This window comes from Delphinus delphis, chromosome 4, assembly GCF_949987515.2.
Source record: "Delphinus delphis chromosome 4, mDelDel1.2, whole genome shotgun sequence".
Classification (NCBI taxonomy): Eukaryota; Metazoa; Chordata; class Mammalia; order Artiodactyla; family Delphinidae; genus Delphinus; species Delphinus delphis.
This window is the reverse complement of record NC_082686.1, coordinates 80,681,845-80,707,066: the sequence shown is the minus strand read 5'-3', so window position 1 is coordinate 80,707,066 and position 25,222 is coordinate 80,681,845. Positions and strand designations below refer to the sequence as shown.

Genomic DNA, 25,222 nt, shown 5'->3' with positions numbered 1-25,222 from the left:
TTTATTATTTGTAGACTTCTTAATGATGGCCATTCTGACTGGTGTGACGTATACCTCATTGTAGTTTTGATTTGCATTTCTCTAATAATTAGCAATGTTGAGCATTTTTTCATGTGCCTATTGGCCATCTGTATGTATGCTAAACAAAACTGTTTCTAGCCAGATCCCAAAGTGCTTTAGGAATCTCATGGGGGCCTTTATGTAGATGATATGGGGTTAAAGCCTTTTTTCAGATATAACAAGAATGGTGATCCTGGGAGGTGGAGCATGAAGTCACTGAGCCCCGTTAGCACCGTGATTCTGGGCTCCAAGATGGAGATAAAGATCAGTGTGGCCAGGACATCAGCTAGAGGCAAGGTGCTAGGGGCATATTCTGACTCAGCTGGAGCGCTGGACACAAACCAGAACTCAATCATGACCTCTTGGGACCCTTGACCCAAGGGTTTATTTTGATTTCTTGGGAAATGGTTAGGAAACTGACATCTGTTTACATGTATACATGAATGTGAGATTACTCAGGGGTCTAAGGTTACAGATAGTGGCAAATCCCATCCAAAGTACTGACTCAGGGAAATCCACATTTAGAATTCAAAGAGATAAAATAGGACATTGTGCTTCAAAACCTGATCACTGGTTTAGCTTGTAATCACAAAGCTGCTCAAGTTGGCCTCAGAGCCCTATATACAGCCCGGTGCCTGCAGCTCTGCATACTGACCCCTCCTGGGCCTTGCCCCCGACAGGATGAGTCTGTTCCTACCTCTGGCGCTCTGCACCCTGGCCGCCTGCTGTGGGGCTCGATCTCCACCCCTTCCAGTCCTCAGCCCCCCGCCTCTCTTCTCCCTTGGCTGCAACAGCTCAGATGTGCTGGATATCGCGAACTTCATCCTGCAGGACATCAACAGGGACCAAAAGGACGGCTACGTGCTGAGCCTCAACCGAGTGAGCGATGCCCGTGAACACCCACAAGAGGTAAGTGGCAGTACCCTCTGGGGCAGGTGTTTGCACAATTTGAGGAGGCTGGCCAGGGCACGGGAACCCAGAGACACCTGTTGGCAGGTGTTTTCCAAATCAGAAACCCTGTTGAGTACATGTTGCTCTCCTCTGCCAGGGTGCTACAGGTTCTTACTGTTATTAGAAACAAGTGCTAACGGTATCTGCTCAGAAACGTGTGTCCCACCGTTTATAAGAAATCTTCACAAACGTCATAGCCTTTGGCTTTGCCATAAAACAGGGACCTTTTTGCTGGTCTTTAGGGGTTTCTGCTTCATGTGGGTTGTGCATTTCTCCTCCCATTCCCACAGGCTGGTCTGGGGTCTCTGTTCTATTTCACGCTGGACGTGTTAGAGACTGGCTGCCATGTGCTCAGCAGGAAGTCGTGGAAGAATTGTGGGGTGAGGCTCTTACATGAATCGGTGAGTACTTGTGTCCAGGAGCTCGAGGGGGAAAACTAGGTGTTCTCTGTCTACAGCATGAAGATGGTTCAATGTGTACCATCTTTAAATGTCCCTCTTTAAAATCTCTTTGGCGGGGTGCCTATTCCAATTCTACAGACAAAATAGAGTTTAATCAGAGGCGTGTCTGAGGCTCCCACTGGGGTCATAACACCAGAATTGAAAAGTTGCCCCCAAATTATTTCCTACCTCCAAGACCTTTCTGTAGGCTCTGAGCTAGTGTTTAAATTGAGAAAAAAAGATCTGAAGCGTAGTGCTCTAGAAGCGTGTCTAAGGAAAACTGTAGAAGTAATGGAGGGGGAACTTTTTAATTTGTTTTATTTTGCTTTAGTTTGTTTCACTGAACACTGATATGAGATTTGAGGCTGGACACAGGGAGGGCTATGGTATGGGAGCTCTCAGAGGTTCCATGGAAGGATTTCCTGGAATCATAGAACCTAAAGGGAGTCAGAATTGATCCTATTAAAGATGACCATAGAAGAGGCTTGAAAATAACGTAGTGAGTTTTCATTTGGTTCTCAATTATCCTGAGATTATTTTCATTAATTTATATGAAATTTTATGAGTACAGGAGTGTGATATAAGTGTTTAGAAGTGAACTATTTGACCAAGATATCTTTTTCTAATCATTTAACCAAATTCGTCAAACTGCACCTACCTGGTTTTGAAAAGCAAATAGTCTATTTACCGTATTGTGAATTACATTTGTTAAGGTGACACTAGCTGCTATAACACATACACTAAAAAGCGTATACTGATTGCAAAATGATAGAAGTTGATCCCCATTCACATGAAGTTCAAAATAGAAATTCTTGATCAGGAAGGGGCCTTCCTCCAGGAGTGATTTGGAGACCCAGGTACCTTCCATGTTGTGGCCCTAGACTCTGCTGCCTTCAGCGCGTGGCTTCTGTGGTCACCATGCTCACCTGCATCAAGCTATGGAAAGGGAAAGAGCACGGAGGACAGATAGCACGTGGGAGAGCTTTATGGGCTAGACCTGGAAGTGGTTACACATCACTTCTGCTCACCATGCTGTGGTTAGAACTCAGTTACACACAGTCTCACCTAAGCAGGAAGGAGGCTGGGAAGAAGTCAAGCTGTGTCTCAGGAGAAGGTTAAACTGTTTAATGATCAGCTGGCCGTTTCCCCACCCCAAACTACTAAAATTGACCTTAAGTTTCTTGTTCTTTAAAAATGAAATGTCCAGGGCTTCCCTGGTAGCGCAGTGGTTGAGAGTCCGCCTGCCGATGCAGGGGACACGGGTTCGTGCCCCGGTCCGGGAAGATCCCACATGCCGCGGAGCGGCTGGGGCCGTGGGCCGTGGCCGCTGAGCCTGCGCGTCCGGAGCCTGCGCGTCTGGAGCCTGTGCTCCGCAACGGGAGAGGCCACAGCAGTGAGAGGCCCGCGTACCGCAAAAAAATAAAAAAAAAAAAAAAAAAAAAAAAAGAAATGTCCAATTTCATTCTGGGGGTATTTAAAAGTCTTAGTTCATTGCACTGCGTCATAAAATGTATTTGTTGGTTCCAGGTTTATGGTCAATGCAAAGCAATATTTTACATTAATAAGGCAAGAAGAATTTTCTTTTTACCTGCTTATAATTGTACTCTTCGCCCAGGTAAGAGATCACTTTGATTTTGTGCATTTTAATAATAGATGGAAAAAGAGTATTTAACTATACTATGCTATAGTGTATAGGGTTTCTCCCATCCTTACTTCCTATTCATTCCAAAGCCAAGTTCTTCATATATCCAACACTTGCACTGCTCCTCTTCCCACAATTAATCTACATTGTGTCCTACATCAAATCCTAAATTTTCAGTCGGACATAAATGGCATAACCTCTTTGACTGGTCCCCAGGCTTCCTTTCTAGCTATTTCTGCCTTATTACCTTGACTATACCAACTCTGCCCTCCATTCAACTGGATCGCTCACTATTTTCTGAATACACATCACACCTTCCAATCTCTGCATCTTGTTTGTTCTTCTCCCTCTGCTGAGGATGCCCTCCACTGATAACCTCTGCCCTTGGAACTCATAAGCATTCTTTAAAGATCATTGTCAATGCTGCTTCCTCCCCCACCGTTCTCTATTCAAGAAACTCCCCCTCCCCTCAAAAAACAAACAAAAAGTGGTGCTTTCCTATTCTACAGCCCTACACAACTTTAACCTAACCATTCATGGAGTACAGACCATGCACTGCCTTGATTTGGGGTCTTCTGTCTTATATTGTGTAGAACGTTTTATCCCTTCTTCCTGTCTGCTACAACTCTCCCCCAGTTCCTATGAAGTGTAAGGAGTCTGTAATATCATTGAATAAATTAATAAATACATACATTCATTCTGGGTCTCTCTTTGAACAGCAAGCATCCATGGCATGGGAAAATAGGATATGGCTACTCATCAAACTATTATGTGTGTGTGTGACTCCCCTGGGAGATCTTGTTCAAGTGCAGATTCTGATTCCATAGGTATGGGGCAGGGCCTGAGGTTCTGCATTTCTAACAAGCTCTCGGTGATAATAATGCCGTTGGTTCCTTTGAGAGGGCAACAGACCTAAACCTTCCTGGTTGTGAAGATGAGACTCGCCTAAATTAGAGGACAACAGCCAATAAAATGGATCAGGTCTTAAATGGAAGTCCTAGGTACCTGAAGTATGGGAGGTCAGGAAATGACATGTGGGGATGGTACCGGGAGTGACAGCTGTGGGTGTAACTTCCCCACAAAATGCCCGAATACATCCAAATAAACACACAGTTGATCAAAACAATGTGCTTGCTTTGTCAAAACAACTGCTAGACAAGTTTCCTAGCCTGACTTTTATACAAGTTTTGCCACCCCCCAGCTCCTCCAATCAGACATTCTAACTGTACCATTAGTGTGATTATCCTATCCAGTCATACAGTGATTTGATCAACTTTTATTTTCCAGCTTACTTGCATTTTCTAACCAAAGAGGGTGTGCTTCCCACCTTCTGTATGTCATTCACTCACTCATTCATTCAGCAGGTATTTACTAAGCACCAACCATGCATTAGACATTATGTTAGGTATTGGCGACTAAAAGGGAAATAAAACATGACGGTAATGAAATCCCAACTCAGTCTGCTTTACAGAGGCAATAATGGTGGAAGATATTGAGCTAATTAGGAAAATGTTTTTATACCAATATACAGTTGACCCTTGAACAACATGGGTTTGAACTAACTATCATGGTCCACTCATGGATTTTTTTTCACTAAATACATACTGTAATATTACACTGTATGCAGTTGGTTGAATCCATGGTTGCAGAACTGTGGATACGGAGGGCTGAATGTAAAGTTAAACTGGGATTTTTGGCTGTCTGGAGGGTCAGCACCCCTAACCGCCGTGCTGTTCAAGGGTCAACTGTACTATATTATGTGTTTTTTAACTAAATTCCTAGGGTAAAAAAATTTGCGTAAGGTGAAAATATATTGCTTTGTTTCCTTTTAAATTATGAAAGTAATACACGCTCATTGCAGAAAACTCTGCAGTAAGCTAACTTTCTTTCTAAATAATGCTTTTCCACTCCATCCTTGACAAAGCTGAGCATTATCTTTTTTCTTTCAATCTCTGCTTCTGTTGTGATCATATGATTTATAGGATTATGTATCATTAAGGAGTTTTATTTTTAAACTTGCTCCCTTTGGCATCAACAGTTTCTCGAAGCAAGATTACCACGACATGCCCTGACTGCCCCAGCTCCAGCCCCCATGATTTGTCAAACCCCAAGTTCCTGGAAACTGCTACTGAGTCTCTTGCAAGATACAACGATAAGAGCCCCTCGAAGCAGTATTCTCTCGTCAAAATCACCAAGACTTCTAAGCAGGTGAGGCTGAAAGGCCAGTTACAACAATATGTCTCATAACTGTTGCTATCGCTATCGAGGCCCTCTTTTTGATTAGAACCCTAAGAGCCTTTGCTTCATTCCCTACCTTTGGTAACCCTGATGCACATTCAATCATGTTTTAGTTTCTGAGTCATTCCATGGGATTTCTGTTAGAGTTGTGTGGTATGATTTTACTTCATTGCCCTGAAGGCAAGAAGGGAAATGGACTCATAGTCTCCTTGGTTTATTCTACTTAGGTTCACTATTTACTACCACATTCCCATATCTGGTTGACCTTGGACCACTTAGCAAGTCAAGTTCTACTCTGTGTTTTAAGTACAGGAGTGGATGTTGAGTTTTATGGGTTAGGGGAAATGTTCATTTGTACCTGAATTATGTTGATATCTATCATATAGAGAAAAGCTAATTTAAAAACAAATTTACATGAGGAAAAATAAGCTCCCCCAGGGGAAGGTTTTTAGAGCCCAGTTAAATCCTTAAGAAGGGAAGAAAGGTATGGTGAATATGTTTTCTAAACAACAAAATCATAATACATGGTTTGATCATGGTGGGGATTACAGGGACAAAAAGAGACCTGTGTTGACAATGACTCTGGGAATGTATGGTTTCTGTAAATATAATGTTGCCAAACCTGACTCATTTCTCCACTTGAGAAGGTTTGATTTTTATTTCTCACCTCTTGTCTCCTACCAGTGGGTGTTTGGCCCTGCCTACTTTGTAGAATATTTAATCCAAGAGTCATGTCCCAAGTCCCAGGTTAGCAGCTGTGCACTTCAGCCCCCTAACTCTGTGGTGAGTATTGTTGAATGTCTTCATAATTTAAGCTTTGTGCTCACAGATCATCTATATATGTTTATTGAGCATAAATTATACATGAAGTGTTGTAATGCATGAGACACTTTTCTTCCCCTTAAGGAGCAACTGACTAGTTAGAGATGGCCCAGATGCAATAATATTTGATTGTAAATGCAGTTTTCATCAGCAATGTGATGGCTTTGCAAAAAATGATCATAGGAGGCTATAAAAATATAGACAACTCTCCTCAGTGGTTGGTGGTAGTCCTGCTTTTATCCAAACAGACCCAGTTACATTTGGAATACAGCATGGTGTTCCATTCCTTGGACCACTCTTTAAGAAGGACAAAGTGAAACAGGGCTTCTTTCAAAGAATGCAGCCAAGATGGGGAGGGTGCCCTGAAACTATCTCAAGCACACCTAGTAGGAACGTCAATTGGCAAAATGTATTGTAGCACAATTAGGAAAAATGCAAGCCTTTTTCCCCCCTTATTCACTTAGTTATAATAAAATTTTATTAAGATATAATTCACACACCATAAAATTCACCCTTTTCAGGTGTACAAGTCAGTGTTTTTTAGTCTATTCATAGAGTTGTGCTGTCATCACCACTATCTAATCTTAGAATATTTTCATCAGCCCAAAAAGAAACTCCATATCCATTAGCAGTCATTCCCCTTGCCCTCTCGCCTATGCCCCGGGAAGCCACTAGTCTACTTACTGACTCTATGACTACATTTTTTGAACATTTTATATAATGGAATCACACTGTATGTGGCCTTTTGTGTCTGGCTTCTTTCACTTAGCAAAATGTTTTCAAGGGTTATCCTTGTTCAGCATTGATATATCAGTGCTTCATTTCTTTTAATGGCCAAATAATATTTCATTGCATGGATATACCATGTATTGTTTATCCATTCCACAGTTGATTGATATTTGAGTTGTTTCCCCATTTGAGATGTTATGAATGGTACTACTATGAACATTTGTGTATAAGTTTTTTTTCTTTTGGCTTGCGGGATTTTAGTTCCCCAACCAAGGGTTGAACCTAGGCCCATGGCAGTGAAAGCACCGAGTCCTAACCACTGGACGGCCAGGGAATTCCCTGTGTATAAGTTTTTATGTATACATATGTTTTCATTTCTTTTGAGTACACACCTTGGAGTGGGACTGCTGGGTCATATGAGAATTCTGTGTTTAACCTTTTAACTAACTGCAAACTGTTTTCCAAAGTGATGGCAGCAGTTTCATAATCCCATCAGCAACATGTGAGGGTTTCAATTTCTTCATGTTTTTGCCAATGCTTATTATTATTATCTGTCCTTTTTATTATAGCTATCTTACTGAGTATGAAGTAGTCTCTCATTTTGGTTATATTTGAATTTTCCTAATGGCTAATGATTGAGTATCTTTTAATGTGCTTTTGGCCATTTGTATGTATTCTTTGGAGGAAAGTCTATTCAAATCCTTTGTCATTTAAAACTTAGATTATTTATCTTTTTATTGTTGAATTGTAAGAATTCTTTACATATTCTGGATATAATCCCCTTATCAGATACATGATTTTCAAATATTTTCTCCCATTCTCTGATTTGTCTATTCATTTTCTTGATGATGTTCTTCGTAGTACAAAAATTTTTTAATTTTAATGAAATCTTCTTTATATTTTTTCTTTTGTTGAATGCGCTTTTTGTGTCATATCTAAGAATCCATTACCTAACCCAAGATCATTAAGATTTACTCCTCTGTATTCCTCTAAGAGTTTTATAGTTTTAGCTGTAGGTCTCTGACCCTTTCTTTCTTTTTTTTTTTTTGGCCACACTGCATGGCATGTGGGATCTTAGTTGCATGCGGGATCTTAGTTCCCCGACCAGGGATCAAACCCCTGTCCCTGCATTGGAAGCACAGAGTCTCATCCACTGGACAGCCAGGGAAGTCCCCTCTGACCCATTTTTGAGTTAATTTTTGTATATGATATGAGGTAGGAGGTTCAACTTCATTCTTCTGCTTGTGGATCTCCAGTTGTCCCAGCACCATTGGTTGAAAAGGCTATGATTTCCCCCATTTAATTGTATTGACATATTTTTGAAGATCAACTGACTATAAATGTAAGAGGTTTTTTTTTTTTTGAATTTTTTTTTTTGCGGTACGCGGGCCTCTCACTGTTGTGGCCTCTCCTGTTGCGGAGCACAGGCTCCGGACGCGCAGGCTCAGCGGCCATGGCTCACGGGCCCAGCCGCTCCGCGGCATGTGGGATCTTCCCGGACCGGGGCACGAACCCGTGTCCCCTGCATCGGCAGGCGGACTCTCAACCACTGCGCCACCAGGGAAGCCCTTTTTTCTGAATTTTATTTTATTTATTTTTTTATACAGCAGGTTCTTATTAGTCATCAATTTTATACACATCAGTGTATACATGTTGATCCCAATCTCCCAATTCATCACACCACTACCACACCCCCTGCCACGTTCCCCCCTTGGTGTCCATACGTTTGTTCTCTACATCTGTGTCTCAATTTCTGCCCTGCAAACCAGTTCATCTGTACCATTTTTCTAACTCCATATATATGCATTAATATACGATATTTGTTTTTCTCTTTCTGTTTTTCTCTTACTTCACTCTGTATGACAGTCTCTAGATCCATCCACGTCTCAACAAAAAACCCAATTTCGTTCCGTTTTATGGCTGAGTAATATTCCATTGTATATATGTATCACATCTTCTTTATCCATTTGTCTGTCGATGGGCATTTAGGTTGCTTCCATGACCTGGCTATTGTAAGTAGTGCTGCAATGAACATTGGGATGCATGTGTGTTTTTGAATTATGGTTTTCTCTGGGTATATGCCCAGTAGTGGGATTGCTGGGTCATATGGTAATTCTATTTTTAGTTTTTTAAGGAACCTCCATACTGTTCTCCATAGTGGCTGTATCAGTTTACATTCCCACCAACAGTGCAAGAGGGTTCCCTTTTCTCCACACCCTCTCCAACATTTGTTGTTTGTACATTTTCTGATGATGCCCATGCTAACTGGTGTGAGGTGATACCTCACTGTAGTTTTGATTTGCATTTCTCTAATAATTAGTGATGTTGAGCAGCTTTTCATTTGCTTCTTGGCCATCTGTATGTCTTCTTTGGAGAGATGTCTATTTAGGCCCTCTGCCCATTTTTGGATTGGGTTGTTTGTTTTTTTAATATTGAGCTGCATGAGCTGTTTATATATTTTGGAGATTAATCCTTTGTCTGTTGATTCATTTGCAAATATTTTCTCCCATTCTGAGGGTTATCTTTTCATCTTTTTTATGGTTTCCTTTGCTGTGCAAAAGCTTTTAAGTTTCATTAGGTCCCATTTGTTTATTTTTGTTTTTATTTCCATTACTCTAGGATGTGGATCAAAAAAGACCTTGCTGTGTTTTACGTCAAAGAGTGTTCTTCCTATGTTTTCCTCTAAGAGTTTTATAGTGTCTGGTCTTACATTTAGGTCTCTAATCCATTTTGAGTTTATTTTTGTGTATGGTGTTAGGGAGTGTTCTTATTTCATTCTTTTACATATAGCTGTCCAGTTTTCCCAGCACCACTTATTGAAAAGACTGTCTTTTCTCCATTGTATATCCTTGTCTCCTTTGTCATAGATTAGCTGACCATAGGTGTATGGGTTTATCTCTGGGCTTTCTATCTTGTTCCATTGGTCTATATTTCTGTTTTTGTGCCAGTACCATATTGTCTTGATTACTGTAGCTTTGTAGTGTAGTCTGAAGTCAGGGGATCTGATTCCTCCAGCTCCACTTTTTTCGCTCAAGACTGCTTTGGCTATTTGGGGTCTTTTTTGTCTCCATACAAATTTTAAGATTTTTTTGTTCTAGTTCTTTAAAATATGCCATTGGTAATTTGATAGGGCTTGCATTGAATCTGTAGATTGCTTTGGGTAGTATAGTCAATTTCACAATATTGATTCTTCCAATCCAAGAACATGGTATATCTCTCCATCTGTTGGTATGATCTTTAATTTCTTTCATCAGTAGACATAGTTTTCTGCCTAGGTAGGAAACTTTTGCCTTTTGTCTCCGTAGGTAGGTTTATTCATAGGTATTTTATGCTTTTTGTTGCAATGGTAAATGGGAGTATTTCCTTAATTTCTCTTTCAGATTTTTCATCATTAGTGTATAGGAGTGCAAGAGATTTCTGTGCATTAATTTTGTTTCCTGCAACTTTACCAAATTCATTGATTAGCTCTAGTAGTTTTCTGGTGGCATCCTTAGGATTCTCTATGTACAGTATCATGTCATCTGCAAACAGTGACAGTTTTACTCCTTCTTTTCAATTTGTATTCCTTTTATTTCTTTTTCTTCTCGATTGCCATGGCTAGGACTTCCAAAACTATGTTGAATAATAGTGGTGAGAGTGGACATCCTTGTCTTGTTCCTGATTTTAGAGGAAATGCTTTCAGTTTTTCAGCATTGAGAATGATGTTTGCTGTGGGTTTGTCATATATGGACTTTATTATGTTGAGGTAGGTTCCCTCTATGCCCACTTTCTGGAGAGTTTTTATCATAAGTCGGTGTTGAATTTTGTCAGAAGCTTTTTCTGCCTCTATTGAGATAATCATATGGTTTTTATTCTTCAGTTTGTTAATATGGTGCATCACATCGATTGATTTGCATATATTGAAGGATCCTTGCATCCCTGGGATGAATCCCACTTGATCCTGATGTATGATCCTTTTAATGTGTTGTTGGATTCTGTTTGCTAGTATTTTGTTGAGGATTTTTGCATCTATATTCATCAGTGATATTGGTCTGTAATTTTCTTTTTTTGTAGTATCTTTGTCTGGTTTTGGTGTCAGGGTGATGGTGGCCTCATAGAATGAGTTTGGGAGTGTTCCTTCCTCTGCAGTTTTTTGGAAGAGTTTGAGTAGGATGGGTGTTAGCTCTTCTCTAAATATTTGATAGAATTCACCTGTGAAGCCATCTGGTCCTGGACTTTTGTTTGTTGGAAGATTTTTAATCACAGTTTCAATTTCATTACTTATGATTGGTCTGTTCATATTTTCTATTTCTTCTTGGTTCAGTCTTGGAAGGTTATACCTTTCTAAGAATTTCTTCCAGGTTGTCCATTTTATTGGCATAGAGTTGCTTGTAGTAGTCTCTTAGGATGCTTTGTATTTCTGCGGTGTCTGTTGTAACTTCTCTTTTTTCATTTTTAATTTTATTGATTTGAGTCCTCTCCCTCTTTTTCTTGATGAGTCTGGCTAATAGTTTATCAATTTTATCTTCTCAAAGAACCAACTTTTAGTGTTATTGATCTTTGCAATTGTTTTCTTTGTTTTTATTTCATTTATTTCTGCTCTTATCTTTATGATTTCTTTCCTTCTGCTAACTTTGGGTTTTGTTTGTTCTTCTTTCTCTAGTTCCTTTAGGTGTAAGGTTAGATTGTTTATTTGAGATTTTTCTTGTTTCTTGAGGTAGGCTTGTATAGCTATAAACTTCCCTCTTGGAACTGCTTTTGCTGCATCCCAGAGGTTTTGGATCATCGTGTTTTCATTGTCATTTGTCTCTAGGTATTTTTTGATTTCCTCTTTGAGTTCTTCAGTGATATCTTGGTTATTTAGTAACATATTGTTTAACCTCCATGTGTTTGTGCTTTTTACGGTTTTTTCCCTGTAATTGATTTCTAATCTTATAGCATTGTGGTCAGAAAAGATGCTTGATATGATTTCAATTGTCTTAAATTTACTGAGGCTTGATTTGTGACCCAAGATGTGATGTATCCTGGAGAATATTCCATGCACACTTGAGAAGAAAGTGTAATCTGTGGTTTTTGGATGGAATGTCCTATAAATATCAATTAAATATATCTGGTCTATTGTGTCATTTAAAGCTTGTGTTTCCTTATTAATTCTCTGTTTGGATGATCTGTCCATTGGTGTAAGTGAGGCATTAAAGTTCCCCACTATTATTGTGTTACTGTTGATTTCCTCTTTTACAGCTGTTAGCAGTTGCCTTATGGATTGATGTGCTCCTATGTTGGGTGCATATATATTAATAATTGTTGTATCTTCCTCTTGGATTGATCCCTTGATCAGTATGTAGTGTCCTTCTTGTCTCTTGTAACGTTCTTTATCTTAAAGTCTATTTTATCTGATATGAGTATTGCTACTCCAGCTTTCTTTTGATTTCCCTTTGCATGGAATATCTTTTTCCATCCCCTCACTTTCAGTCTGTATGTGTCCCTAGGTCTGAAGTGGGTCTCTTGTAGACAGCATATGTATAGGTCTTGTTTTTGTATCCATTCAGCAAGCCTGTGTCTTTTGGTTGGAGCATTTAATCTATTCACGTTTAAGGTAATTATCGATATGTATGTTCCTATGACCATTTTCTTAATTGTTTTGGGTTTGATTTTGTAGGTCCTTTTCTTCTCTCATGTTTCCCACTTAGAGAAGTTCCTTTAGCATTTGTTGTAGAGCTGGTTTGGTGGTGTTGAATTCTCTTAGCTTTTACTTGTCTGTAAAGCTTTTCATTTCTCCATCGAATCTGAATGAGATCCTTGCTGGGTAGAGTAATGTTGGTTGTAGCTTCTTCCGTTTTATCACTTTAAGTATATCATTCTACTCCCTTCTGGCTTGTAGAGTTTCTGCTGAGAAATCAGCTGTTATCCTTATGGGAGTTCCCTTGTATGTTATTTGTCATTTTTCCCTTGCTGCTTTCAAGAATTTTTCTTTGTCTTTAATTTTTGCCAATTTGATTATTATGTGTCTTGGTGTGTTTCTCCTTGGGTTTATCCTGTATGGGACTCTCTGCACTTCCTGGACTTGGGTGGCTATTTCCTTTCCCATGTTAGGGAAGTTTTCGACTACAACCTCTTCAAATATTTTCTCTGGTCCTTTCTCTCTCTCTTCTCCTTCTGGGACCCCTATAATGCGAATGTTATTGCATTTAATGCTGTCCCAGAGGCCTCTTAGGCTGTCTTCATTTCTTTGCCTTTCTTTTTTCTTTATTCTATTCTGCAGCAGTGAATTCCATCATTCTGTCTTCCAGGTCACTTATCCGTTCTTCTACCTCAGTTATTCTGCTATTGATTCCTTCTAGTGTAGTTTTCATTTCAGTTATTTTATTGTTCATCTCTATTTCTTTGTTCTTTAATTCTTCTAGGTCTTTGTTAAGCATTTCTTGCATATTCTCAATCTTTGCCTCCATTCTTTTTCTGAGGTCCTGGATCATCTTCACTATCATTATTCTGAATTCTTTTTCTGGAAGGTTGCCTATCTCCACTTCACTTAGTTGTTATTCTGGGGTTTTATCTTGTTCCTTCATCTGGTACATAGCCTTTTCATCTTATCTATCTTTCTGTGAATGTGGTTTTTGTTCCACAGGCTGCAAAATTGTAATTCTTCTTGCTTCTGCTATCTGCTCTCTCTGTAAGGGTTTATTTTTGTACCTTCAATTTTACTTCATTGATCTGCATATCTATTCTTATACCAGTACCACACTATCTCCAATATTATAGTTTTGTAGTAAATTTTGAATTGAGAAGTCTGAGCCCTCCTATTTTGTTTTTCCTATTTAAGATTATTTTGGGTATTTTGGATTCTTTGCATTTTCATAATAAATCAACTTTAGAATCAGCTTGTCAGTTTCTATCTTTAAAAAGCAGGAAATTTGATAGGGATTTCATTGACTCTGTAGACCAATGTATATAGTAAGTACTGTCATCTTAAAATTAGTAATTCTTCCAGCCCATGAATATGGGATGTCTTTCCATTTGTTTAGGACTTATTTAATTTCTTTCAACAATGTTTTGTAGTCGTCAGTGTCCAAAACTTTCACTTTTTTGTATAGCTAAGTATTTTTTCCTCTTTGATGCTAATATAATGTATTTGTCTTCTCAATTTTATTTTTGGATTGTTCATTGCAAATATGTAGAAGTATAATTGATCTTTCATATTTTGATCTTGTATCCTGTAACCTTGTTGAACTCATTTTTATAGTTCTAATAGTTTTCTGGTAGAGTCCTTAGGATTTTCTGTATACAAGATCATGTCTTCTACAAATAGTTTTAGTTCTTCCTTTCCAATCTAAATGACTTTTAATTCTTACCTCATTTTCTTGACTAGAACTTCCAGTACAATGCTGAATAGAGATGGGGAGAGCAGACATCCTTATCTTATTCCTGATTTAAGGAGGAAAGCATTCAGTATTTCATCGTTTAATGTGATGGTAACTGTAGGCTTTTTATAGCTGCTTTTTTATCAAGTTGAGAAAGTTCCCATCTAGTCCTACTAGTTTGTTGAATGCTTTTATCAAAAAACAGTGTTAGAGTTTGTCTCATGCCTTCTCTGTGTTAATGAGATAATCGTTTGGTTTTCTTTTTCTCCTTTAATCTATTAGTATTTTACATAACAATGATTTTTTTATATTAAAACAGACTTGTGCTTTGCGGATGAATCACAGTTGATCATGGTGTATAACCCCTTTTATATGTTTCTGAATTCAGAGTTTTTAAAAAGTTTATTTACTTATTTTTGGTTGTGTTGGGTCTTTGTTGCTGCGTGTGGGCTTTCTCTAGCTGCAGCAAGCAGGGAATACTCTTCATTGCAGTGCACGGGCTTCTCATTGTGGTGGCTTCTCTTGTTGTGAAGCATGGGCTCTAGGCACATAGACTTCAGTAGTTGTGGCTCATGGGCTCTAGAGTGCAGGGTCAGTAGTTGTGGTGCACGGGATTAGTTGCTCCGTAGCATGTGGGATCTTCCCAGACCAGGGCTCGAGCCCATGTCCCCTGCACTGGCAGGCGGATTCTTAACCACTGCGCCACCAGGGAAGTCCTGCATTCAGTTCACCAGTGGTTGTTTTTTTCTTTTAAAGATATTTAATCTCATATTTATAAGAGACATTGGTCTGTAGTTTTTCTGTGTCATATCTGCCTGATTTTCATATGAGTTTAATATTGGCTTCATATAATGAATTGGGAAAATTTCCCTCCTCTTCTGTTTTATTTTGGAAGAATTTGTGAAAGGTTGATGTTCATTCTTCTTTAAATATTTGGTAGAATTCCCCAGTGAAGCCATCTGGGCCTGAGCTTTCCTTTGTGGGAAGATTATTTGATTAATAATTCAATCTCTTTACTTGTTGTAAGTCTATTCAGGTTTTATATTTCTTCTTGAGTAAGTTTTGGTAGTTCATATCTTCCTAGGAATTTGTCCATTTCATCTAAGTTATCCAATTTTCCAGCATACAATTGTTCATAGTATTCCATTTTTATTTCTGAAAGATTAGAAGTGATGTACCCTATTTAATTCCCATTTTAGTAGCTTGAGTCATTTTTTTCTTAGTCTATCTAAAGCTTTGCCAATTTTATTAAATTTTTCAAAAAAGAATCAACTTTCAGTTTCATTTTTTTCTGCGTTCTTTTTTTATTATCTAGTTCATTTATTTCCTGTCTACTCTTTATTGTAAACTTCTTTTTGTTTGCTTTGGGCTTAGTTTACTTTTCTTTTTCTAGCTTTTTAAGGTAGAAGTTTAGGTTATTGATTTACAATCTTTATTTGCTTTTAACATAAGCATTTACATCTACAGATTTCCTTCTAAGAAACGATTGAGCTGCATCTCACAAGTTATACATGTTGTTTTTGTTTCCATTTATCTCCAAATATTTTCTAATTTTCCTTGTGATCTCGTCTTTGGCCAATTGGTTATTTAAGAGTGTTATTTAATGTCCACATATTTGTGAAAATTCCAATTTCCTTCTGTTATTCATGTCTAATTTCATCCCATTGTGGTTGGGGAATGTACTCTGTGTGATCTCAATTCTTTTAAATGTATTGAAGCTTGTTTTATGGTTTAACATAAGGTATATCCTAGAGAAAGTTCCATGTACACTTGAGAAGAATGTGTATTCTGCTGTTGTTAGGTAAAACATTCTGTAATTGTCTATTAGGTTTAATTTGTTTATAGTGTTGTTCAAGACTTCTGTTTCTTTGTTGATGTTCTGCAAACTTGTTTTATCCATTATTGAAAATGAGGTTTCCAACTATTATTGTTGAATTATCTATGTCTTCCTTGAATTCTGTCAGGTTTTGCCTATGTACCTTGGGGCTCTATTATTAGGGGCATTATATTTATAGTTGTTATGTCTTTCTAATAAATTGAGCCTTTTATCATTATAAAATGTTTTTCCTTGTCACTAGTAACAATTTTTGTCTTAAAGTAAATTTTGTCTGATATTTGTATAGCCATTCCCAGCTCTTTTTTATTACTGTTTGCATTGTAAATTTTTTCCATCTTTTAATTTTCAACCCATGTGTGTCTTTGAATCTGAACTATGTCTCTCAAAAGTCTTTCATAACCAGTCAATTGAATATTAAGGAATAATTGGGAAAATGTCTTCATCATCTTCTGTAGAATCTCCCTTTCTCACTTCTCAATGCCATCTTGGGCAGATCACATAGCTTTCTGGTTATATTCAGTAATAAGAACAATTTCACTTTGATTATTAAGATTCACTTTCAGGTATTAAAAATCCCTTTTAGTCAATTCTGAATCAAAACTTCTATCTCACATCCAATTCAAAGCTTTCTCCTCCCTGTAGCTCAAGCCTGACCTAGAGGTTAGAACCTGCTGTGAGGAAGGAGTCAAGGTCTGTCCTTTCACTCTTTCTCCCCCTCCTGCAATCATTTATTTAACTATGGTTCTTCCAAGCTCCAGGAAGAATGAGAGAGGAAATAGAGAAAAGAGTTTAAAGTCTTTTACATAACTGGACCTGCAGTTGTAATTTTCTCTTGGTCTACACTGGCCCTCTGTTTACACTTGAAAAAAATGCATACTCTATGACTCTAAAGTTTCTCTTCTAGGAATTTACCCAAAGGATATATGAAAATAGCTTCAATGTTTAAACATAAAAAATTAGATTCAGGGCTTCCCTGGTGGCGCAGTGGTTGAGAGTCCGCCTGCCGATGCAGGGAACACGGGTTCATGCCCCAGTCCGGGAAGATCCCACATGCCGTGGAGCGGCTAGGCCCATGAGCCATGGCCACTGAGCCTGCGCATCCGGAGCCTGTGCTCCGCAATGGGAGAGGCCACAACAGTGAGAGGCCCGTGTACCGCCAAAAAAAAAAAAAAAAAAATTAGGTTCAATCCAGCTTCTAACAAAAGAGAACTTGTTAAATAACACAGAGGAATATTAGGTAGCCATTATAAAGAAAATCATAGAAAACTATTCAGTGTCATAGATGGATTTTTACTATATATTGTTAAATGACAAAAGAGTTATAAAATATTATGAAGAGTATAATTCTATTTTTCTAGAAGAAAAATTATGTATGCATAGGAAGAAATGTTAGAAGAAAAGAAATCAAATCACTGCAGGAAACGGGTACCTTTCATGTAGTTACAGGTCTTTTTATTTTCTATTTGTTTATCCATATTCTAAATAACTGTTTATTACATTTCTAATAAGAAAACAAACTTATTTTATTTTTAAATAAAGAAAAGTTTAAGGAGATGAGAGTAGTCTTGTCTGAGAAACAAAAACTCAGGCGGAACATACATAAAGAGCTGCTATATGAGAGATGAAAACAAGTTTTCTAGTTGACCCAAGGGTAGAAGTGTGGCCAAGAGATAGACCCAGATTTCTGTGTCTGTTCTATAGACACAGATTTCTGCTCAATACAAAGAATTTTCTAATAGAGTTTGTTCCTCAAGAAATCCTGAGTTTCTCTCATTGGAGGTAATTTAGCCTAGTTTGGGTGATTATTTGGTAGGGATGAGCTAAAGAATTGGCTCAGAGCCTACCTATTGCATGGTAGGAGCATCAAAGTGTTGATTGGCTGTGTGTCTATGTAAACAGAAAGCAAGTTGATTTCCATTTATGATCATTGATAATCGTAATACACATGTGACATTGTATTTTCCTTTTTTTAGCCTGTTGGTATTTGCCACGGTTCTCTTACTGAACGACACTCAGAAAAGTCGGTCTCCGTGACTTGTGACTTCTTTGAATCAGAGGTATTTTTTAGTCTAATCGGTTGTCTTTCTGTGAATAAAAGAGCAGATTATTTTAGTTGCCCCTACCCTACCCTCTCCTTTTATTTTCCTAAAATCCATGATCACCACTTTATTCAGGGTGTCCTAAGGCCACATCCACAGGGTAGCTAAAAGAAAAACCTGTCACCCTTTCTTTTAGTTACAACATGGTCCCTATAGCATAAGTAAGACCCCTGTAGCTTGAGTGGCTCAGGCATCTGAGATATTAAATTCAGTGTCCCAAAGACTCTTACCCTGAACCATAGGTAGAAGTTGTTTCCATGGAAATACTGAATCCTTTTTCAGAAGTATTTATTGAGCACTTACCATAAGGCAGCCTGGTGTAGTTGAAAGGGTGGTTGAGACAGGCCACCTGGGTTCCAGTCCTGTTCTGCCACCTACAAGTTTTGTGAACATGGGCAATTTCCTACCTCTCTGAGTCTTGGTTGCCTCATCTATAGAATTGGATTGCAATACCTACCTCCTTCAGATCCCCATGAGAAACAGGTCAGAGGATCTGGTTGAAGGGCACTGCCCTGGGCCTGGCACAGAATAAACAATCACCAGAGGTGGCTTCTTCTGCCACTACTAGGAGTGGGGAGACACCTTACTAGGGACTTTGAACAAGCCATCTTACCTCTCTGGATCATTGTTCAGCTCTGAAATTTGTGAAGCCTACAGTCAAGCTTCTAAAGGTTTGGTTCCCCCTGGCCCTTATCTGTTTTGCTTTTTAACCATTTACTTATTTAAAATTTTTTTTGGCCATGCAGCTTGTGGGATCTTAGGTCCCCAACGAGGGGTTGAACCACAGCCCATGGCAGTGAAAGCCTGGAGTCTTAACTACTAGATGCCAGGGAATTTCCTTTAAGCCCTTTAATCAGAGGCCCATCTAGCTAGTCTCCCTTTGAAAATTCCATCAGAAAGGCACAGAACAGCATAATCTAGTACCAGGCATGGCAGGAATTTTCTTGGAGGACATTCCCTTATTTGAAAGCATTCTTATTTCAGGCTCCCACCCCTAGAGGTGAAAACCCTACTGTTAACCCGAGACCTGTGAACCTGTTCAAGGCGGAAGAGCCCCAGCAGACAACTCATCAGCCAAAAGCTGTGCCCAAAGGAACTGTCCAGTACCTTCCTGACTTGGATAACAAGGCTGAAGATTCCCAGGGAACAGACCCTGTTGAGGCCTTCCCTGTGCAGCTGTATCTAACCACAGATCCCCAAGGAGAACCACTGGATGTCTCCTTCCTCTTCCTGGACCCTATGGAGGGGAAGCCGGTTGTCCTGCCTTTCCCCTCAAAAGAACAACGCTCTGCTGAGTGCCCAGGACCAGCTCAAATGGACAACCCTCTTATTCTCCCACCTTGAGAACCACGTAGAGGATCCTGGGCGACATACTGCCCTACAGGAGATGAGCGGCGTTGGGAAAAGGGGGACAGAGAAACAGTTCAAACATAGAGAAGGCTAATAAAGTATGTCTTTTTGACTCCTCTTGGTCTCATCATGTTGCCCGGAAATGGAAATAAGACTTAACTGTTCACTTGCACACTGGACTGCATCCCTCCTAAACCACCCAAGGCCCCATGCCATGGATAGATGCCTCTCATATCATCTGCCTCTCTCTTTGTAATGACTTCTTACTTTTAGCTAATTGTTTCTGATATAGGGCCTTACTTAAGAATGTCCTCATCTTTCTGAGGTTAACCTAAAACAAATAGACTGAAGATATTTCTCCAGCAAAGATGGGTTTATTCAGGATCAGCAGAGGGTTGTGATTTGGGGTCTGCAACTGCGGAGAGCCACATGCAATCCCCCAAACAGCAAGCGAAGGAGAAGGCCTTCATGGAGAGGAAAAGGAAGTTGGAAGGGCCATACTAAACAAAAAGTCCATGGCTTTTCATTAGCTGAGTCCTTGCCAGGAAAGAAACGTCTTTCTTCTTCCTATAGGACTGTACTATTGTCACAGGTGAGAGCTCTCCCCTCTGGTCTCCCAACTCTATGAACTGAGGTTTCTGTTTATTAATTTTTTACCTTTCTCCCCTTTTAATCAAGATCTTTCTCTGAAAGCATCACTGATCAAGAGTCAGGTATTCTAGTTTCAATGGCTTTTTGTCATCCAGTGTCAGGAAGGACCTTTCCTTGGTGTAGTGTCTCAAATCGAAGGGAAAGTACGAAGATTAGAAACCTATTAAGGTCACCTTTAAATGACAAGAAGGGGTAGGAGGGAGAACTCTCAGGCCCTTTTTATCTAAAGTTCATATTTTATCAAGATCCTAGACATTGGAGATCATCTGAAGCATTCTGTAATCAAAATTTTGGCAACAAGCTTCCAACAGGCCTGTTCTGGTTATCCTGGGAAAGCTGTCTCATCAGCTGTCATCTGCTTCAGTTCTGGGAAATCTTTACTTTCAGGTCACCAGATGATGGGCAGGTCCAATTAGGGTTTGGCTCTTTCTTTAGGTGTGTCACATGAATCCAAGAGTCTATTCCTTGGAGTTTGGTGGCACAAGAGCTGGCTAGCAGTAGCTGATAGAGGCCTTTCCATGAGGTTGAAGGAGAGTTCTTCTGGAGACGTCTTTTCAAAATAGATAAAATCTCCAGGTTGCAAGGTGTGATGCTTAAGGTCTTTTTCTCCCGAGGGCACACCGTGAAAAGATTACCTTACCAAAACATGGTTATTTTTAATAGAAACAATTAGGGCCTTGGCGATATTGGAATAGTTCTCCTTTATCAGTTGTGGGGCAACAGAAGCAGGAGCCAGGTTCATTGGGTGTCCTGTGACCATCACAAAGGGTGAGAATTTATGAGCTCCAAGATAAGCAGATCTGAGATTTAGCGGGACCAATAGCAATGCTTTTGGTCAGGGTAGTTGGAGGACCTCTACAGATTTTTCCCATTGAGTCTTCATGATGTTGTCAAACCAGAGGATTGAGGGTGGTGAGCCCAATGAAAGTGTTGTAAAAGCGACCAAACAGCACATGTTTGTCGAAATACCTGGCAAATAAAATGTGTTCCTTGATCATTATGAAGTTTGAGAGGAGTTCCCCAGACAGGGAGAATCTTTTCCAGGAGGACTTTAGCTACAGAAGAGGCAGTAGTCTGTCTGCAAAGGAAGGCTTCAGTTTGGTGTGAAAACATACAGACCATGACTGAAATATATTTATATCCATTAGATGGAGAAGTTGCATCAAATCCATTTGCCAGGCCTTGAACTGTCCATCTGGCAGTTTAAAATGTCTGGGAACGATACAAACAGGCTTCCCTGGGTTGCACTTTGGCAAGTGGGACAAGTGAGGTAGGCACTTTTTTCGACCTTATTGTTTTCCCACCAATATTGGTTCATGAAGGCTCTCATTTTGTCAGGAGAGCAATGGTTTAATGCACATACAGTGGTAAGGAGTAAGAATTTTAGAATCTCTGGTAGGACTGTGTTGTTATTTGGTCCAAATCAGAGCTCTTTTTTTTTTTTTTAACAGAGTGTAATTGCTTTACAATGGTGTATTAGTTTCTGCTTTATAACAAAGTGAATCAGTTATACATATACATATGTTCCCATATCTCGAGATTTCTCTTTTTATAAAATCAACAATTGCTGAAAATCTTGTTTTTCTGAGCCCAGTTTTAGGGCCTCTCTAGCCAGTTTTTCTAAATTATCGTTTGGGGAAATATCCCTTTGGACCATGACAGAGGTTTGGCTACTGTTGGTCCCTTTAAGGGCAGCATTGCTTGCAGAAATGTCAGCAAGGTAAATTTCCCTTACTTTCCAGAGAGTCCAGTTTAGAATGCCCCGGGATCTTAATAATAGCTAAAGCAGCAGGTTAAAGTATTTCATTTAATAATTCCCAAATGTAGGGACCATTCTTAAATTTTATTTCCATGGAAGTAAGGAAGCCACATTTTCCCCACAACTCTCTAAAATCATGAGCTACTCTGAAAGCATATCTACTATCAGTATGGGAGTTTTGTCCTTGGCTAAAGGACAAGCCTCTGTAAGAGCGTATAATTCAGCCTATTGGGCCAAAGTAGCCATAGGTAAAGATGCTGCCTCAATACCATCAAAAGGAGTTGTAATGGTATACCCAGCACAATATCCACCATTGTCGCCTTTAAATACAACCAACCCATTGTTGAACCATGAGAAATTAGCGTTACCCAATGGAATTTCCTACAGATCGTGAGAGGGGTCAGGTGGTTGGTCAGCGTTAAGCAGTTGCGAGGGACTTCATCAGTGACAGGAGAGAAGAGTAGCCAGGTTAAGGTTATTACAATGTAAAAGAGTTGTGTAAGCAACAGTTAACAAGAGGACCTCATAAGAGGTGAGGCGACTGGCTGAGAAATGTTGAGTGTGATGAGAGTTCAGGAGGCTTCTGCTGCATGAGGTACAAAAATGGTTAAAGGGGATCCCACAATGATTTTCTCAGTAGTGTTAACCAAAAAGGCAGTAGCCGTAATAGCTCTAAGGCAAGGGGGTATCCCTGTGCCACAGAATCAAGCTGCTGGCTATAATACCCTGCGAGTTTATCATGGCCCCTGTCTTTTTGGTGAGTACCCCAAGGCATTCCCTTCCTCTTCGTATATAGAAAGGAAAAAGGGAATCTGATAATTGGGACGGCCAAAGTCAGCTGAGAGTTCATCAAACTCTTCTTTAAGGCCTTGAAGGCTGTGTCATCCAGTTCTTCCCATAAAACTGAACTGGGTTATTGTTGAGCAAATCATAGAGGTTTGGCCTTAAGAGAGAAATTTGGGATCCAATTTCAGTAATAACCAACTAGCCCAAGAAAACCTTGCAGTTGGCACTTAGTTTTAGGTCTAAGGGGACTTAGGACACTAAGAAATCTTATCTGGATCTAGGTGTAGTCCTTGTTCTGATATCAGATGCTCTAAATATCAAACCTGGGTTTGGACAAGCTGCAATGTTTCTTTGGCAACCTTATGTCCCTTTAAGGCTAAAAGCTTTAGCAAGTGGATGATGTCTTCCTGTGAGGAGGCTTGAGAAGGAGAGCAAAGAAGCAAATCATCCACCTGTTGCAACAAAGTAGAACCCCTGGGGAACTTTACATCATCCAGATAAGCCTTCAGGATTTGTAAGAAACAAGGACTCTCAGTATAACCCTGAGGCATTATTGTCCAGGTGAACTGTTTTTCTTCCCAAGTAAAGACAAAAAGGTATTGGCCAGCTTTGTCAACTGGAATTCTAAAGAATGAACTGCGTAAATCTATTATAGTAAAAAGTTTACTTCCGGTGGGAATGGATGTTAGTAAGGTATGAGGGATAACAATGCTGTTTATTGCTCGGAGGTCCTGGACAAATCTCCACGCTTGGTCCTTCGGTTTTTCCCACCGGTAAAATGGGAGTATGACAGGAGCTAATACAAGGGACAATGAAACCATGAGCCTTGTAATCTTCTATTATGGGCTTTATGCCTCGAAGGGCTTCTTTACAAATAGGGTATTAATTCTGGGAAGAGGTCTTGAGGGATCTATTTGAATCTTGATGGGAAGTACACTGTGGATTGTGCCTATAAGGAAAATGGTAGCTGATTCAATAGGGACAAATGATCAGTGTTTCCAGAATCTGCTCTACTATTATCAGAGATGGAACAAAAAAAAAGATGTCAAAGGATCATTTAATTCACCTGCTGGATAACTTTGATAACGACTGTCCATTTTCTAGAATTATTTCCCCTTTTTTGGACAAAGACATTCAGGCATGCTACTTCTCTAAGAAGTGTCAGCCTAATAGATGAATAACAGCAGAGGGACTAAGGAGAAAAGTGTGGGTATCTCTCAAAAGGCCTAAACAAAAGGCAATGAGTTCAGAGACAGGAACCTCTTGATGTTCATTGGAGATCCCCACTATTTGAACTGTTTTAGTACTCCAAGGCATCTATTCTTGCTTTCTTACCTATTAACCAGTCTTTGAACTTTTGTAACCTGTCTGGGATTCTATGTGCCCCGAATGGATATACCCTTACATGTGGGAAGATTAAGATTTTGGCTGTCTTCCCTGGAGGTGACTCATCTAGAGTACGAGAGAGCTGGTTTGCCAGATTCTCTAAATCTGGAGTGGACATAGTTTCCCTTCTATCCTGGTCCTTTTTACTAGAAGGGAAAGGTCCTGGTTCAGCCCATTAATCAACATAGAGTTAAAGGCTACCCGGGTGGAATCTACATCTGAAGGAAGACCAGAATCTGAAGCCTACTGTAATATTCATGAACAGGTTCATCAGAGTTTTGTGTGCAAGCCTGAATTTTGTTCCCATCAACAGGCTTTGGAAAAGCCCTAGGAATTGCTTCATAAAGTTGCCTAGCAATTGCCTGAGCTTGATCGCATAGTAAGTTAGTAGGCTGGATTCCCAGCTGTAACTCTAGAGACCTTTCAGGACTTTCCTAATTAGCGGTTTTCATCCAGTGCTGGGCCTGGCCTTCACCAATGAGCATATGAACTAGCTGAGAAAAGTCACAGAAACCAGGTTGATAAGTTTGAATGACTATATTAAATTCCTCAGCGGATCATTGAGATCTTCAGTTTCTTCGGGAAGGTCTTTGACTATGGCTTGCCTTTCAGCTTTAGCCCAGGTAGTGTAAGAAATTAAGGCCTTAGCCTCTGGATCCTCAGAAGTCTTAATTTTAAAAAGACAGGATCTGACAAGTGCAGAGGAAAAGGGAGTGGGGAGAGTTTCAGAGAAAAGGGAAAGTTTGGTGGAAGAATTATTGTGAGGGATTTGAAGGTATAGTGGAGGCATAGGCATCCTAGAAAAGAAAGAAGAAGATGGTGCCAAAGGCAGAGCCTGAGACAAAGAAGCCAAGGAAGAAGAGCCTCAGGCTTCAGGAGCCATTTTATCTTTCTTCAATCATTTGTCTGCCTCAGTTAATCTTTTGCAGAGGTAATTTCAGACTCCTGATAATAGTTGGGAAGCCTCAAAATACCAACTGAAATAAGCATTCCACTCAGTTCTGGAAATTTTTGACCTATTGTAGTCCAGTTTGGATTTTTTTGGTTTTTGGTTTTGGCTGCGTTGCGTCTTTGTTGCTGTGCACGGGCTTTCTCTAGTTGAGGCAAGTGGGGGCTACTCTTTGTTGCGATATGA

At 39.6% G+C, this 25,222-nt stretch overlaps 1 protein-coding gene across 1 annotated transcript; it reads left to right on the top strand.

Moving 5' to 3' along the window:
- The first annotated feature begins 593 nt into the window (after positions 1 to 593).
- Positions 594 to 19,620, top strand: LOC132424847 (fetuin-B). The gene is made up of 7 exons (XM_060010972.1): positions 594 to 969; positions 1,302 to 1,412; positions 2,979 to 3,066; positions 5,132 to 5,301; positions 6,016 to 6,114; positions 18,030 to 18,113; positions 19,140 to 19,620. The coding sequence occupies exons 1-7, from the start codon at positions 742 to 744 to the stop codon at positions 19,497 to 19,499; spliced, it is 1,140 nt and encodes a 379-aa protein (XP_059866955.1). The 5' UTR covers positions 594 to 741; the 3' UTR covers positions 19,500 to 19,620.
- The last annotated feature ends 5,602 nt before the right edge of the window (positions 19,621 to 25,222 follow it).

What these genes read in the sequence shown, in the direction of transcription:
- LOC132424847 (XM_060010972.1), top strand. Translation starts at nt 742, where the DNA reads ATGAGTCTGTTCCTACCTCTGGCGCTCTGCACCCTGGCCGCCTGCTGT. An exon ending in CCCGTGAACACCCACAAGAG is followed by an intron (nt 970 to 1,301) that starts GTAAGTGGCAGT and finishes CCATTCCCACAG; the next exon opens with GCTGGTCTGGGGTCTCTGTT. An exon ending in TAATTGTACTCTTCGCCCAG is followed by an intron (nt 3,067 to 5,131) that starts GTAAGAGATCAC and finishes TGGCATCAACAG; the next exon opens with TTTCTCGAAGCAAGATTACC.